Source organism: Lampris incognitus, chromosome 6 (genome assembly GCF_029633865.1).
Source record: "Lampris incognitus isolate fLamInc1 chromosome 6, fLamInc1.hap2, whole genome shotgun sequence".
Lineage (NCBI taxonomy): Eukaryota > Metazoa > Chordata > Actinopteri > Lampriformes > Lampridae > Lampris > Lampris incognitus.
In genome coordinates, this window is record NC_079216.1 from 21,189,434 (window position 1) to 21,205,328 (window position 15,895).

The 15,895-nt window shown below is 45.0% G+C and overlaps 1 protein-coding gene across 1 annotated transcript in view; it reads left to right on the forward strand.

Annotated features, from left to right (window-relative positions):
- The window catches only part of LOC130114084 (polypeptide N-acetylgalactosaminyltransferase 18-like), a 306,147-nt gene extending 290,554 nt beyond the window's left edge, over positions 1–15,593 (forward strand). Inside the window, exons 11-12 of the mRNA XM_056281837.1 lie at positions 6,975–7,139; positions 15,447–15,593. Of these exons, the coding sequence (XP_056137812.1) occupies positions 6,975–7,139; positions 15,447–15,593 (312 nt within the window). The remainder of the gene's footprint in view (positions 1–6,974; positions 7,140–15,446) is intronic.
- The last annotated feature ends 302 nt before the right edge of the window (positions 15,594–15,895 follow it).

Genomic DNA, 15,895 nt, shown 5'->3' on the forward strand with positions numbered 1-15,895 from the left:
CCCGCGAATTCACATTTGCGTTGGCCTCACCCAGTACTGTCCATGCAGTGTCTTTGTCCACATCTGCGTGTAAGTTTGTTTTCATTTGATGGCTGGGAGAGCTTGGTCTGCTGCATCCTGTGGGCCCAGGAACCACGGACCTGCTTGGAGCTGTGCCCAAAGAGGAAATGCCGAGGGCAGTCTGACAGGACACGGAAGCAGGTCAGGCTAAGCTAACTGCTAGCCCATGCAGACCGGCAGTTCCGATAACACTGAGGGCATTCTGGCAGTGGCCTCGCCCGGCGTTGACTCTGGTGTTTTTGGTGTCATCATGTGGCATGCGGGAAGGTATGTCGAAGGTGTTTGGCTGGGAGAGCTGGAGTTGGATCTGCGGAGGGAGTATCTGGTGGGCCCAAGGACCATGGCCCCGTCCTGGAGCTGCGCCCGAAGAGGACACACCGAAAATGGTCTGACAGGATGTGGGAGCGGGGCAGGCTAAGCTAACTGCTGGCGCGTGCAGACCAGTAGTTCCGACAGCCATCCTGGCTGGTGTTCGTGCCCTTGGACAGTGATTTTTTTTAGTATTTTTTTTTAAAGTTTGGATATATTTGTTAGTTTGGATATGTGTGTTGTTGAAGTTGTAGTTTATGGATGTGTTTTTGCCTTTGTGTTGCACTGCTGACGGCTGGGGGAAATTATATTTCATTTCATTTCTTGTACACAAGTACATGAAATGACAAATAAAGTGTTCCTGACCCCAGATGTTTGAGCATGTTGTTTGTAGTATTGTAGCTATAGATTCATTTCCTTCTGCCCAGATAACCAAGCTGCAAGTTGTAGTTCACATTACAAGTACCTCTGGATGGAAGAATTGTGAGCTGCAGGCCACTCTTGTTTTTCTGTTTCCGTGCTTGATAATGCAGATCTTTTAATAAGGAGATCCTTCTATCTACGTGGAGCTGGTCTGGATATGAGAGGATGAAGTAGGCCACGGTATCACATTCTACCCATTGGTCACCTGCTGCATCGAGCGCCCGCCCTCCATCTGCCCAGTGTTAATACTGCACCAGTTGCTGTGTGCAAATGTCTTTCCAGTGGTATAAAGCAAAGCTTGGCCATACTGTAGGACAAAACCTGATTTCCTCCGCCAACCGATTTATCCCACAGTTCCATGTCAGACAGAAGTTATTTGGTTTGCATGCTTTCAAATACATACGTTGAGTGACCTTTGAATTCATCCCTGGATATTTTGTCTGACGTTTAAAGACATAAAGAAGTAGTACTGTACTGACAGTCTACACACAGATGTGAAGCTCATATCAACAGCAGACTGGCACCCAGCTGAGGGCGAGATGAGGACAACAAGCAGCTTTATGTCCAAGCCATGTCAGGCGGACAGATCATTAGGATTAGAACTTGCATTTATTTTATAATAATTAATTTGTAATAATTAGGCAACCAAGTTTAGCTGTTTGTCTTCACCAAGATTTATGTCAGATCCGGATATCATCTGTTTCAGTCTAATTAAATGTTAGAGAATCGGTGTAGCCTTCAGACCTTTTGCGATTTGGATTTGCTAATGTGAGGCCTACATCTGTCAGTGGAGATCGCTCTCTGTCTGACAGGCCACTGACACTAATCCCTCAGCGAGATGCTTCAGGACACCGTGGCAGGGAGGCGAGAGCGTGGAGCCCTGTTTGGAGCCAAGCGGTCGCCTCCTGACACATGCAAATGAAGTCGCTGTTTGCACACTTGCACATACAAATAGATGAAGATATGCAACACAGAGATAGACAGACAAACAAAGCCTCACACAAAGCCGTCTCTGCATGTAGCCAACAAAAGCACACAAACATACGCCACATCTCACAGGACACCCACACATTTAAAAAAATGAATACACACACTCGCTCACGGAAAGTTTCCACACATGAAGCTAACAAATGCACACACACATACACAAATACACTCGCTGACTCACTCGTCAACTCTGTTGTCGGTCTCAGTGTGTTTTGCAGTGGAAAGGCTCTTGTTGGTTCATGGTGTTATACCAGGTCCTATCTAGAATTTGCTGCAGCAAGGTCATCATTTTTGACATCACATTTTTTGAAGCTCGCTATCTCTCAAGCAACATCCGTTTACGAACACAGAGCTGGCACCGGGGGTTGGCCCCTTGAAGGAAAACAGATCTGACTCTAGTTTTCCTGTCAGTAGGAGTCACACCAAGTGATGGGTGGCAGAACGTTTTCCATTGATTCAGTATTGAGCAAGCTAGTATTAGCCAGCAGCTGTGCACCAAGCTGCAATGTAATCCTTTACCAAATAAAGAGCTCTTTTTAGGCGCTACAGAGCCTTTACCATGATATCAGCCATGGATTTATCAATCCATTTCCATCCCGCAGCACAGGTCTCGCTCTTTAATCCCGTGAGCGGTGAGTTGTTGCCGGGAGACGACAGCAGAAGTGTGAGAGTTGGTCCGGGTAGCGTAGTGGTTTATTCCATTGCCTAGCAACATGGGGATCGCTGGTTCAAATCCCTGTGTTACATCCGGTTTGGTCGGGCGGCAGTATCTGCGGGTGGGGAGCCGGATGTGGGTATGTGTCCTGAAGGCTGCGCTAGTGCCTCCTCTGGTCGGTCGGGGCGCCTGTTCGGGGGGGGGGCGGCGTGATACTCCCGCGCGCTACGTCCCCCTTACCTGGCGAAACTCCTCACTGTCAGGTGAAAAGAAGCGGCTGGCGACTCCACATGTATCGAAGGAGGCATGTGGTAGTCTGCAGCCCTCCCCGGATCGGCAGAGGGGGTGGAGCAGCGACCAAGACGGCTCAGAAGAGTGGGGTAATTGGCCAAGTACAATTGGGGAGAAAAAGAGGGGGGGGGGAACCACAGAAAAAAGAAGTGTGAGAGTTGGAAAGAAATGATGCAAAAAATAAAATACAATAAAGGTTGTATCAGTGTGCTGACTGACTGTGCAAGGATTGTCTTTCCATCCTGGAAGGTATTTTCAGACTCGTGTCAGAACATTCTGAGCCGGTCTCTTAGTGGAGGTTATTTAATGAAGGATGCATGACAGCCTGGCGTGCAGCAGTTGGATGAGGCTGGTTTTTAAAGGATTCTGCTGCCCATCGCTCAGTTTGACACTGAGCAACAGGGAAATAGGGTTACGGTTTAAAAAAAAATACTCGAGTTTCTTTTTAACCTGGGCTGTGGTGGTTGGGATTAATGCAAGAAGAAATACTCTTATTGCCATACGTATACTATACATGCAGAAACATGCACACAGAGTCTCTGCTCATGCTAAGTGACAAAAATCCTATATTTACCTTCTCTTTAAACATCCCCCCTTTTCTGTTGTTTTAGCTGTCATTCATTTTATTTTGCTTTTTTTAAGGTGCTGTTTTCACATTTTATTTTTCTTTCCTTTCACAATATTAGGTAGATTATTATATATATTATTAAATAGATTATTATATATATTATTAGAGAGATTATTAAATAGATTATTAAATAGATCATTGGGTAGATTATTAGATGGATTATTAAATAAATCATGGGGTAGATTATTGGATAGATTATTAGATAGGTTATTTGGTAGATTATTAAATAGATTATTAAATCGATCATTGGGTAGATTATTAGATGGATTGTTAGGTAGATTATTAGGTAGATTATTAGATGGATTGTTAGGTAGATTATTAGATGGATTATTAGGTAGATTTTTAGATAGACTATTAGATACATTATTATGTATGCTATGAAGGGAACAGAGGTGATGAGGAGGTGATGGGAAAGTATGGAGTCAAGAAGAGAAATGTGGAAGGACAGATGGTGGTCGATTTTGCGAAAAGGATGGAAATGGCTGTGGTGAATACATATTTCAAGAAGAGGGAGGAACACAGGGTGACGTACAAGAGTGGAGGGAAGTGCACACAGGTGGACTATATCTTATGTAGAAGGCACCATCTAAAAGGGATTGGAGACTGCAAGGTGGTGACAGGGGAGAGTGTAGCCAGGCAGCATCGGATGGTGGTCTGTAGGATGACTTTGGAGACCAAGAAGAGGAAGCGAGTGAAGACACAGCCGAAGATCAAATGGTGGAAGTTGAAGAAGGAAGACTGTTGTGTGGAGTTCAGGCAGGAGTTAAGACAGGCACTGGGTGGTAGTGAAGAGTTGCCAGATGGCTGGAAAACCACTGCAGAAATAGTGAGGGAGACAGCTAGGAAGGTACTTGGTGTGTCATCAGGACAGAGGAAGGAAGACAAGGAGACTTGGTGGTGGAATGAGGAAGTACAGCAAATTATACAGAGGAAAAGGTTGGCAAAGAAGAAGTGGGATAGTCAGAGAGATGAAGAAAGTAGACAGGAGTACAAGGAGATGCAGCGTAAAGCAAAGAGAGAGGTGGCAAAGGCAAAGGAAAAGGCGTATGGTGAGTTGTATGACAGATTAGACACTAAGGAAGGAGAAAAGGACTTGTACCGATTGGCTAGACAGAGGGACCAAGCTGCAAAGGATGTGCAGCAAGTTAGGGCGATCAAGGATAGAGATGGAAATGTGCTGACAAGCGAGGAGAGTGTGCTAAGAAGGTGGAAGGAATACTTTGAGGGGCTGATGAATGAAGAAAATGAGAGAGAGAGAAGGTTGGATGATGTAGGGATAGTGAATCAGGAAGTTCAGCGGATTAGCAAGGAGGAAGTGAGGGCAGCTATGAAGAGGATGAAGAATGGAAAGGCAGTTGGTCCTGATGACATACCTGTGGAGGCATGGAGATGTTTAGGAGAGATGGCAGTGGAGTTTCTAACTAGATTGTTTAACACAATCCTGGAAAGTGAGAGGATGCCTGAGGAGTGGAGAAGAAGCATACTGGTACCGATTTTCAAGAACAAGGGCGATGTGCAGAACTGTAACAACTACAGAGGTATAAAGTTGATCAGCCACAGCATGAAGATTTGGGAAAGAGTAATAGAAGCTAGGTTAAGAGGAGAGGTGACGATCAGCGAGCAGCAGTATGGTTTCATGCCACGAAAGAGCACCACAGATGCGATGTTTGCTTTGAGAATGTTGATTGAGAAGTATAGAGAAGGCCAGAAAGAGTTGCATTGTGTCTTTGTAGATTTAGAGAAAGCTTATGACAGAGTACCGAGAGAGGAGGTGTGGTATTGTATGAGGAAGTCAGGAGTTGCAGAGAAGTATGTAGGAGTGGTGCAGGATACGTATGAGGGAAGTGTGACAATGGTGAGGTGTGCGGTTGGAATGACGGATGGGTTCAAGGTGGAGGTGGGATTACATCAAGGATCAGCTCTTAGCCCTTTCTTGTTTGCAATGGTGATGGACAGGTTGACGGACAAGATCAGGCAGGAGTCTCCATGGACGACGATGTTCGCGGATGACATTGTGATCTGTAGCGAGAGTAGGGTGCAGGTTGAGGAGAGCCTGGAGAGGTGGAGGTATGCACTAGAGAGAAGAGGAATGAAAGTCAGTAGGAGCAAGACGGAATACCTATGCGTGAATGAGAGAGAGGACAGTGGAATGGTCAGGATGCAAGGAGTGGAGGTGACAAAGACATCTGAGCTTAAATACTTGGGGTCAACTGTCCAAAGTAACGGGGAGTGCAGTAGAGAGGTGAAAAAGAGAGTGCAGGCAGGTTGGAGTGGGTGGAGAAGTGTGTCAGGAGTCATTTGCGACAGAAGGGTACCAGCAAGAGTTAAAGGGAAAGTTTACAAGATGGTTGTGAGACCAGCTATGTTATATGGTTTGGAGACAGTGGCACTGACGAAAAGACAGGAGGCGGAGCTGGAGGTGGCAGAGTTGAAGATGCTAAGATTTTCACTGGGAGTAACGAAGAAGGACAGGATTAGGAACGATTATATTAGAGGGACCGCTCAGGTTGGACGGTTTGGAGACAAAGCAAGAGAGGCAAGATTGAGATGGCTTGGACATGTGTGGAGGAGAGATGCTGAGTATATTGGGAGAAGGATGCTGAATATGGAGCTGCCAGGGAAGAGGAGAAGAGGAAGGCCAAAGAGGAGGTTTATGGATGTGGTGAGGGAAGACATGCAGGTGGCTGGTGTGACAGAGGAAGACGCAGAAGACAGGAAGAAATGGAAACGGATGATCCGCTGTGGCGACCCCTAACGGGAGCAGCCGAAAGTAGTAGTAGTATTATGTATGCTATTAGATGGATTATTAGGTAGATTATTAGATAGATTTTTGGGTAGATTATTAAATAGATTATTAAATAGATCAATCGGTAGATTATGAGATGGATTATTAAGTCGATTATTAGATATATTATTAGGTAGATTACTAGACTGATTATTAGGTAGATTATTAGATATATTATTAGTTAGATTATTAGATATATTATTAGATAGACTATTAGATATATTATTAGATAGATTATTAGGTTGATTATTAGGTAGATTATTATATAGATTATTAGGTAGATTATTAGGTAGGTTATTTGAAATTGTGTTTGGCTAGAGCGGCCTCGTGGCACAGCTGGTTCATCTCATCTAGACTCAGGCCTGACTGCAGTGTGCCTGGTTTAAATCCAGCCACACAATCTTTGTGATCTCTTCACTGTTTCCTGTCAGTCTCTACTATCTTGTCAAATAAGGGCTAAAAATGGCACAAAATATAATCAAGAATTTATTTAATTAATCTTACCCAAGGTCCCTCTGTGCTGCCCTGCCCTCTCTTCTCCTCCTTTCTTCATTTTCCAGCTGCTAATTATTTTCGTTTCTTCTTCTTCCCTGTTTCTGTTTCCTGTTTACTTCTTAATTAGTTTACTTGCAGGTGGCCTACTTATTCACGTAAAGATAAAAAGTAATAGTCCATGTTAGGGGCATGGCAAGTTATGCATGAGAGGAGAAAAAAACAGTGCAGCACAACAACAACAAATGTGCAAAGTACATGGAATAAAAAGGAAGCAAACTTAGAAAAAAGAAAAAAGTGAAAAGCAAGTGTCCATCCTGACCACTCTCGGCATCTCTCTGCAGAATGTGTACTACACGAGCTCCCAGCAGCTTCATCTGGGAGTGCTGAGTCCCACGATTGACGACGACGACAACAAGTGTTTGGTGGATGTTAACAGCAGACCCAGGCTGCTGGAGTGCAGCTACGCAGCCACCAAGCACATGAAGCTCACCTGGACATTCACTCAGGTAAAGCAACAAAAGACCTTGCATACAAACATAAGCCCAATACTGACCTAGAATTTCACCCAGGCACAGGACTTTTTGTTGCATGTTGACATACCTGCATGGCGGCACGATGGCCCAGTGGTTAGCACTGCTGCCTCACAGCAAGAAGGTCCTGGGTTCAAACCCCAGGCCGTCCCAGGTCCTTTCCGTGTGGAGTTTGCATGTTCTCCTCGTGTCCCCGTGGGTTTCCTCCGGGTGCTCTGGTTTCCACCCACCATCAAAAAGACATGCATGTTAGGGTTAATACTCCTGTCTGTGCCCCTGAGCAAGGCAATGGAAAGAAGAACTGGAGTTGGTCCCCACGTGCTGCATCTGCCCACTGCTCCTATACAATAGGATGGGTTAAATGGCAAATGACAAAATAAAGGGGCTTTCTTTCTTCTTCTCATACCTGCTCTAAATGCAGTTATATGGCCAACAAACATCAGAGACTAACATGGACGTTTACTCTGTCAAGCTCATGAATTGGGATGCGATAGATTTATAATGGGAACTGTTTTTGTGCTGTTTCCCACCGAAAACCCCCCCGCCACAAACTCACGCTGGGCATGTGTATTGCCCTAGGTCATGTTCCCTGCTGAAATCAAGTCTCCTCCTTGATCTTCCTTCTTGGCTCATTAATTTGCTAATGTCCTAACCAGCATTCTGTGTGTTGAGAGTAATTTGCCTGGTGTATCTTGTCTGATCTTCCTTCATCCCCTTCACTTGTCGATGTGAAGAGGATGAAGGAAAGGAACGTAAGGATCGTTCCTTGTGATATTGATTGTTCTTCTATTGATTACGCATTTGTTTGACCCTGTTCAGCACACTTCTTATGTGTAAAGAGGTGTCCATTGTTGTCAGTATAAGTGACCCATTAGTGGAAGAAGCAGAATAACTAGTATAAATAAGACAGACTGCACACACACAGGACATGCATGCCCTCAGTACATCTTGTGTGTCTGTGTGTGGTCACACTACTGTGGACATACTGTGTTAGAGTGTGTGTGTTTGTGTGTGTGTGTGTGTGTGTATCCCCCCCTCGTAAGAGGCTTGAGGCCTTCACTTGGCTCTCTCTCTGTCCATATCCCATCCTCCCTCCTGTGTCCATGAGAACAATAGCTCTCCATCCTTGTACCGCTCAGTCTCCATTGTAGCCTTTGCTATTGAGCCCGCTGACTGAGGCCATAGCTAATTAGCTTTAGCCCGAGTAAGACTTTGCACTCCCAACTTGTGTCAGACTTCAGAGAGATGAAACATATTGGGCATATGCTCACAGGGCTTGAAATAAGGAGGTTTCCATTTTTCTTCATGAAATGAAAAGTGGAAAAAAAATCAAATAGGTTCTGGGATTGAACCGTCAGCTTTTTAACAGGGTTGATGAAATATTAGATGTGTAAGATATTTAAAAACAGAAGTTCTGTTCTTCACCAAGCCTTTTGAGTTGGAAATGTTTCACATCATGTTGGTCAGTGGGTGTACTGTTGGGAAAACTTTTGGACTGAATGTGACTATTCATCACCATTGTCAACATAGTCACGCTTGGGAATGGAGGTTAATGTTGTTTGGTTATCTCTGTCCTTTCTTGTTCCGATTTTTATTTTTTTACTTGATTTATTTAGAAGGCCTATAAAAATCCGCATACAGCTTCTTAAAAACAAAGCTTTGAGGAAGAAATCACACTGATGGTGGATAGACAACTTCCTCTTGAGGGACAAAGTAGAGCTTTTACCACTAACTTTCTACATGTCATATTTATTCTACCAGCTGGTGCTTTATTACTGTTGAAATGATATTAAAGTGTCTTGCAGAGGTACCTGGGTAACATGTGTGCCCAGCAGAGTGTAGACTTGAGTGAAAATGACTTGAACTTGAGTCAGACTCAAGTCACAAATTTGATGACTTTAGACTTGACAGATCTGAAAAAGACCATCAACTTGGCTTTGACTTTAATACCATTTGACTCATGAGTTCACTTGGACTTGATGCCTTCTCCAAACCCAACGATGAAATGCTTATGAGAAGTTTGCAGCCAATAAGCTTCATTTCCATAGTCACAGATCCACTTTGAATCATCTGTAATAAATAAAACATTTAAAAAGCATTCGTGATTTGTGTAAATGTAGTATATTAATCGTTAATCTGTTGTAAAAATATCTGAATTTGATGAAAGAGTGCATAGTGACTTGTTTAAGACTTGAAACTCAAAGTTTAGGACTTGAGACTTGACTTGGGACTCGTCAGTCTTGACCTGGGACTTGACTTTGGACGTCCCTGTTTTGGCTTGGAACTTGCTTGTTTTGACTTAAGACTTGACTTAAACTGGCCTGTTGGGACATAGAACCTAACTCGGCCCTTTGAGTGCCAAGACTTGAAACTTTCTTGTGACTTGGCAAAAATTACTTGGCCCAGTGCACAGAGTGTGCAGCTTGTGTTCGCAGTAGTATGTGTTCATGTCTCTGTAGCTATACCTGCATGCATACATGGGTGTGTGGGTGTGTCTGAAGTTAAGTACGAGCTATTACTTAAGGGAGACCATAAAGTCTCTAGCTTGAGGATCTGACGCACCACTCAAGGTGTTCAGAGTGAGAATTCCTCTCTCTTTAGATAGAGACAGGTGGAGATATAGAAAGATGCTGAGGTGGAATGATAGAAAGCGCAAAAAGAAAGGAGGAAAAGAGGGAGCTGAAAAAGGTCACAAGAGAAAGAAATAAAGACAGCAGAGGGGAAAAAGAGCATTATGGGTAGACAGTGAGGGAGCGAGGGAAAGGAGCATAAAAAGGGCCAAGGGAGTAAAATGAGAACATAAGACAGAGGGAGGAGTTTGGAGAGGAGTGAGCGTGGGGCGAGAGACACAAACCAAAAAAGTGATGAAGGGAGAAAGCAATTTATGTGAAGCGAGCAGTCGGAGCACGTGAATTATTGATAAGAAGATCTTTTACAATATTGAACTGAACTTGACCCTGAGGGAAGAGCCGTCGATGGGAACGGGGGGTTGGATGGAAGAAAAACGGGGAAGTGAAAGAGGGAAAAGGGGTGAAAATAGGCTGAGGGTTAAAGAAGGGATGGAGAGGGAAAGCATCTTACAAAAGGTTTAGCCATAGGTGGTGCTGGGGCATCGGGTATGAGTCACAGTATAAGTAAAAAAAAAAAAAAAAAACGGTGTTTTAAATCAAATAAGCCTACCTTGCTGAGTGTAAAAACAAATTGTTTATATCCCGTTTGAGATGCTCTGTGAACTGGCCCACTGCTGTTTTATTCTTTGGCGCTGAATTTTGACTCAGTTAGGCACCTATTCACAGGGGGCAGGGACTGCTTTCTGCTCTTATTGGGCAATGATAGAATGGCATGTTTTTGATAGGCTTGTTTTTGTGGCATGGCCTTTGAGCGCAAATTCGTTTTTTGGGGTTGTTTTTTTTTTTGTCATTGCAGTTTTCCTCCACAAAGTGCGCACTGCAAAGGACCAGTCAGATCAGCAGTCTGGGTCCAGAATTCTTGCAGCTTATGGTCAATTTACGTTAGTTTACAATGTCACCTCAGTTGACTTTTTACTCCTTTGACCCCAAATTGTTTAATTTTTGTTTTATCATGGCATCACTCCTGCATATTGTGGCGAGCTTGCGTGGAAGAGGCAATCGTGAGGCAGAGATCCGGGTTTTATGGCAATCCCCGTGCCCCATACACTGCATGGCCCACGAATCCTCTTTCATGAACAGACACACACAAACATGAACACTGGCTGGAGGTCACCAATTGCCACAGGAGTCCCAGCGATGGTGGCCATGTCGCCAGCCAGCCCCACATTGTCCCGGCCATGCAAACACTGAAAACCACACAACATAACCACAACAATCAAATCAACACTAAACCAATGATTTTTACATAAACAGTAACAATCCCATGATCCCTTGTGCTCCCTCAGTGCAGAACTGTTGACAGTCAGAGTGACCGCCTTCTCCGGTCACTACATAGACCCCATTTGAGGGATCAGTTGTCCTTGACAACCCCATCACCCAACACATAGTCCCTCAAATGCCCAGGGTTCTGTCGCTGGCAAACAGGCCACCTGGGGCTCACAGGAAGTGCAACTGGTGGAGAGTCACACTGATCGGCGCATGGGGTGCTGCTGTCGCCCCCGTACCCAACAACAGGCAGAGCAAGGGGCCGGTATAGGTACAGTCTGTCCTGGTGCAGCACCACATGCGCCCCCAGCCGGGCATGCACCCCTCTTCTTGCGAACGGGACAATACACCCATACCTTGTCCCCTGGCATAAAGGCCTGCCCAAGGCACCATGTGTCATAGGTCCTCTTCTGCCGCACTCCGGAGTTGGCCCGGGCCCAGCGGGTATAGTCGCAGACCACCTGCAGGCGGTCCCTCAGTCTTCAGAAGTAGTCCATTTCTTTCCCCCTGGCAATCTCAGGCTCGGGCAGGGCCCCAAACACGAAGTACTGCTGCAGTGGGGCATGGCAGCGCTGGATGGGTCCCTTCTGGGTGGTGCAGTAGTCGCAGCAGTGCACATGTAACTCCACGTCTCATAGACAGCCATTCCACCCAGCCACAAGAGCATTAGCGAGGGCAGGCACTGATGATGGGTGAGAAGGCCTGGCTCGCAGTCTGTGTTCCAATTCATCCCAAAGGTGTTGGGTGGGGTTGAGGTCAGGGCTCTGTGCAGGCCAGTCAAATTCTTCCACACCACACTTGGCAAACCATGTCTTTATGGACCTTGCTTTGTGCACAGGGGCATTGTCATGCTAAAACAGGAAAGCGCCTTCCCAAAACTGTTGCCACAAAGTTGGAAGCGCACAGTTCTCTACAACGTCATTGTATGCTGAAGCTTTAAGATTTGCCTTCACTGAAACTAAGGGGCTTAGCGTAAACCATGAAAAACAGCCCCAGACCATTATTCCTCTTCCACCAAACTTTACAGTTGGCCTTATGCATTCAGGCAGGTAGCATTCTCCTGTCATACACCAAACGTAGATTCGTTTTTCAGACTGCCAGATAGTGAAGCATGATTCGTCACTCCAGAGAACACATTTCCACTGCTCCAGTGTCCAATGGCGGTGTGTTTTACACCACTCCAGCCGACGCTTGGCATTACACATGGTGAACCTAGGTTTGTGTGTGGCTGCTCAGCCGTGGAACCATTCATTCATTCATGAAGCTCCCAACAAACAGTTTTTGTACTGGCATTGTTTTCAGAGGCAGTTTGGAACCCGGTAGTGAGTGCTGCAGCTGAGGACAGGCAATTTATTCGCACTACACACCTCAGCATCTGGCTGTCCCGCTCTGTGGGTTTGTGTGGCTTACCATTTCATGGCTGAGCTGTTGTTGCTCCTAGATGTTTCCACTTCCCAATCCACCAGAGAAGCTCTAGCAGGGTAGAAGTTTGACAAAATTACTTTTTGGAAAGGTGGCATCCTATAACAGTGTCATGTTGAAAGTCATTAAGCACTTCAGTACGACCCATTGTATGGCCAATGTTTGTATATGGAGTTGTGTGCTTGATTTTATTCATCTGTTAGCAATAGGTGTTGCTAAAATAACTGAACCCACTAATTAGAAGGGGTGTCCATGTACTTTTGGCCATGTAGCGTATCTGCATTAGTAAATTTCGGCTCAAATTTACTGTAGATACTGCACCTCCGTATTTGACAATAATCACTTTTATTATTGTATAGTACTAGAATTTGCCCATTACCTCTCATAACAAGCATTTCCCAACAGTGTATTTCTTGTGAAAGGAGCAAAGTGGATATTATACATTAAATGTAACATTATAAATAAAGTGTACGTTTAGCATTGAAGACTGTATTTCCGTGAAAGCAAAAGAAAGCTAAGAGCTTTTGTTTGCACAATGTCCCTTGTTTAGCACCTAGCATCACCACATCCTTTTAGGAGAATGCCTTGGTTGACTAGACAGCTGTTGGACAGATCGACTGGCTAGCTGGCCAAGTGAGTGACTGTCTGTCTGATGGTCTTCTGGCTGGCTTGCTGACTGACTAATTTACTGGTGTTCTAGCCATAATAGCAGAGGATCGATAATTGCAGTCCAACACTGCACTCTGCAGGATGACTGGCAGGGACACTGCTGAATGGAGGAGAAACTTTTAAGTACACTTGTTTGGAAGTCATTTAGGAAATGGTGCACCTGTTGAAAGCCAAATGACTCATCTTAAGGAGAGGTGCAAAGATAGCTCAATAAATGTTAAATGGATATCAGGTTTGCTTTTACAATAAAAAGTGGTCGACATGATTGCTTTACCCCCAGATGGATCTACTGTGTGTTGCCCAGTCACTGCACCTTACTTCATGTGGAAATAATGTAAAGTATAATGCTATAGGAATATTATAATGCAAAACATAAATCTCTCAGATGACTGGATACAATATTACCACATGCATTAATCCACCACAACAACAGTGCTGGACTGTTGTAGCATGTGCACGCAGTATAAAATGCTGCAGATCCTCTTAATGAGGTTTGAGACCATTAATATTTGTAGAGCATTTGTGCTCTCCCCCAGCATCTTAATTTAACTACTTTGCCATTCCTGTCACTCAGTGGCGAGTAAAACTAAGCGAATAAAAAGAATATTTAGTTATTCATGTGGACTGCCAGTTTGACGCTCCAATAATTTCCATGTGCCCAAAACAATATCCCACTTCATCAACACTTGTCAGCACACAACAATAGATGGACTAAAAATAAATGGTTATACCTCTACCGAAGTCCACGCCACCTGCCACTTCATTTGGTCTACTGGGTATAGTATGAGCGGTTTGTGCTGTGTACATTTATAGCTATAGTGCACTTCCGGTGTGGGAAGATGGTGGCACAAATTCACGTTTGTGGCGGCCTCACCCAGTACCGTCCATGCAGTGTCTTTGTCCACATCTATGTCTAAGTTTGTCTTCATTTGATGGCTGGGAGAGCTGGTGCTGGATCAGCTGAGAGAGCTTGGTCTGCAGCGTCCTGTGGACCCAGGGACCACGGCCCTGCCTGGAGCTGTGCATGAAGAGGTAACACCGAGGGCGATCTGACGGCTGACAGGATGTGGACGCGGGGCAGGCTAAGCTAAATGCTAGCCCATGCAGACCGGCAGTTCCGATAACACCGAGGGCGGTCTGGCTGCAGCCTAGCCTTGACTGTGTTTTTAGTGTTGATGCGTGGAGTGCACGGGGGTGTGTCGAAGGTGTCTGGCTGGGAGAGCTATCGTTGGATCGGCTGAGGGAGCTTGGTCTGCTGCATCCTGTGGACCCAAAGACCACAGCCCTGACTAAAGCTGTGCCCGAAGAGGAAACACCGAGGACGTTCTGGCAGGACGTGGAAGCAGGGCAGGCTAAGCTAACTGCTAGCCCATGCAGACCGGCTGTTCCAGCAGTCATCATGGCTGGCGTTCGTTCTCCTGGACAGTGAATTTTTTTCTTTTTTTCTCTTTTTTTTTAGTTTAGATGTACGTGTTAGTGTGGATATATGTGTGTTCTTGTAGTTTTTTGTCTGTGTGTTGCACTGCTGTGGGCTGGGGGAAACGATATTTGTTTCATTTCATGTGCACGAGTACATGAAATGAAACGACAAAGTGTTTCTGATTCTGATTCTGGTTCAGCTGGAGTCAGTACACAGTAGCTTCAGATCCATTCATCTTGCCATTCTACTTCAGTTTGTCTCTCTAAATATTTGAGTTATGCAGTTTAGTTGTTAGAACATGAGTCTTAATCACTCAGCCTCTCATCATTGTTACTTGACCCACACATTGTTCTGTGTGTGTTACTGTGGGTGATGTCCGGCATATTGATCTAAAGCTAGGCTTCATAAAATGAGGTTTGTCTTCTCAATTTCAGAGAGCATATTACTACTTGTGCCATATATAAAATATATAAAGACCCGTTTTTGGGTCTCCCCCATAGTGCATAAAAACAGACTCATCACTTGTGCACAATCATGTATATATATATGTGTGTGTGTGTGTGTGTGTGTGTGTGTGTGTGTGTGTGTGTGTGTGTGTGTGTGTGTGTGTGCGCGCACGGCATGGGCGCATGCACATGCACATCTAAAAAGGTTAGGTTTTATTTTTCAGTTCTACTCCAACATGCCTCATTCGGGGTGAACATGTCAAACATAATACTTGCTCAGGCTCACACATAATGTGTACCACATGCACACACATAGATATACAAACACAATTACACAAGATTTAAGACATGCCAGCTCCTACACATGACCCACCCCCCACTCCACTTTCCTTTTCCAACTTTCTCTCTGCCTCTCTTGTCGTCTCTGCAGGGCAGCTCCATTCAGAACACAGAGACTGGCCGCTGTCTGGAGCTGGTGGAAAGCAGCCAATCAGAGTTCAGCGTTCAGCTGGCTATTCAGAACTGCTCTGGTCAGAAATGGACCATAACCAACATACTCACTGTCTTGCCGCAATGACCCCACTGCCACGGTGAGACGGCTTAACTACTGCATTTTCTGCTCGTTTGTTTTTAACTGGAGGATCTCAAGTGAAGGATTGTACTGCTGCACTCAGAAAAATTATACTGTTCCAGGTCAAACATGGGCTACCACCAAAACACTGACAGACCTCTCACTGACACCATGACAAAGCAAATGACCACAGTCCTGGAGTCCAAGTGAGGGAATTCCAGTGCCGTACTTCTGTACGGCCCATTACCAACAACACACTGACTGTCCTTCTGCAATGTCAAAGGGAAGTAAGTGTCCAAAAACTGAAG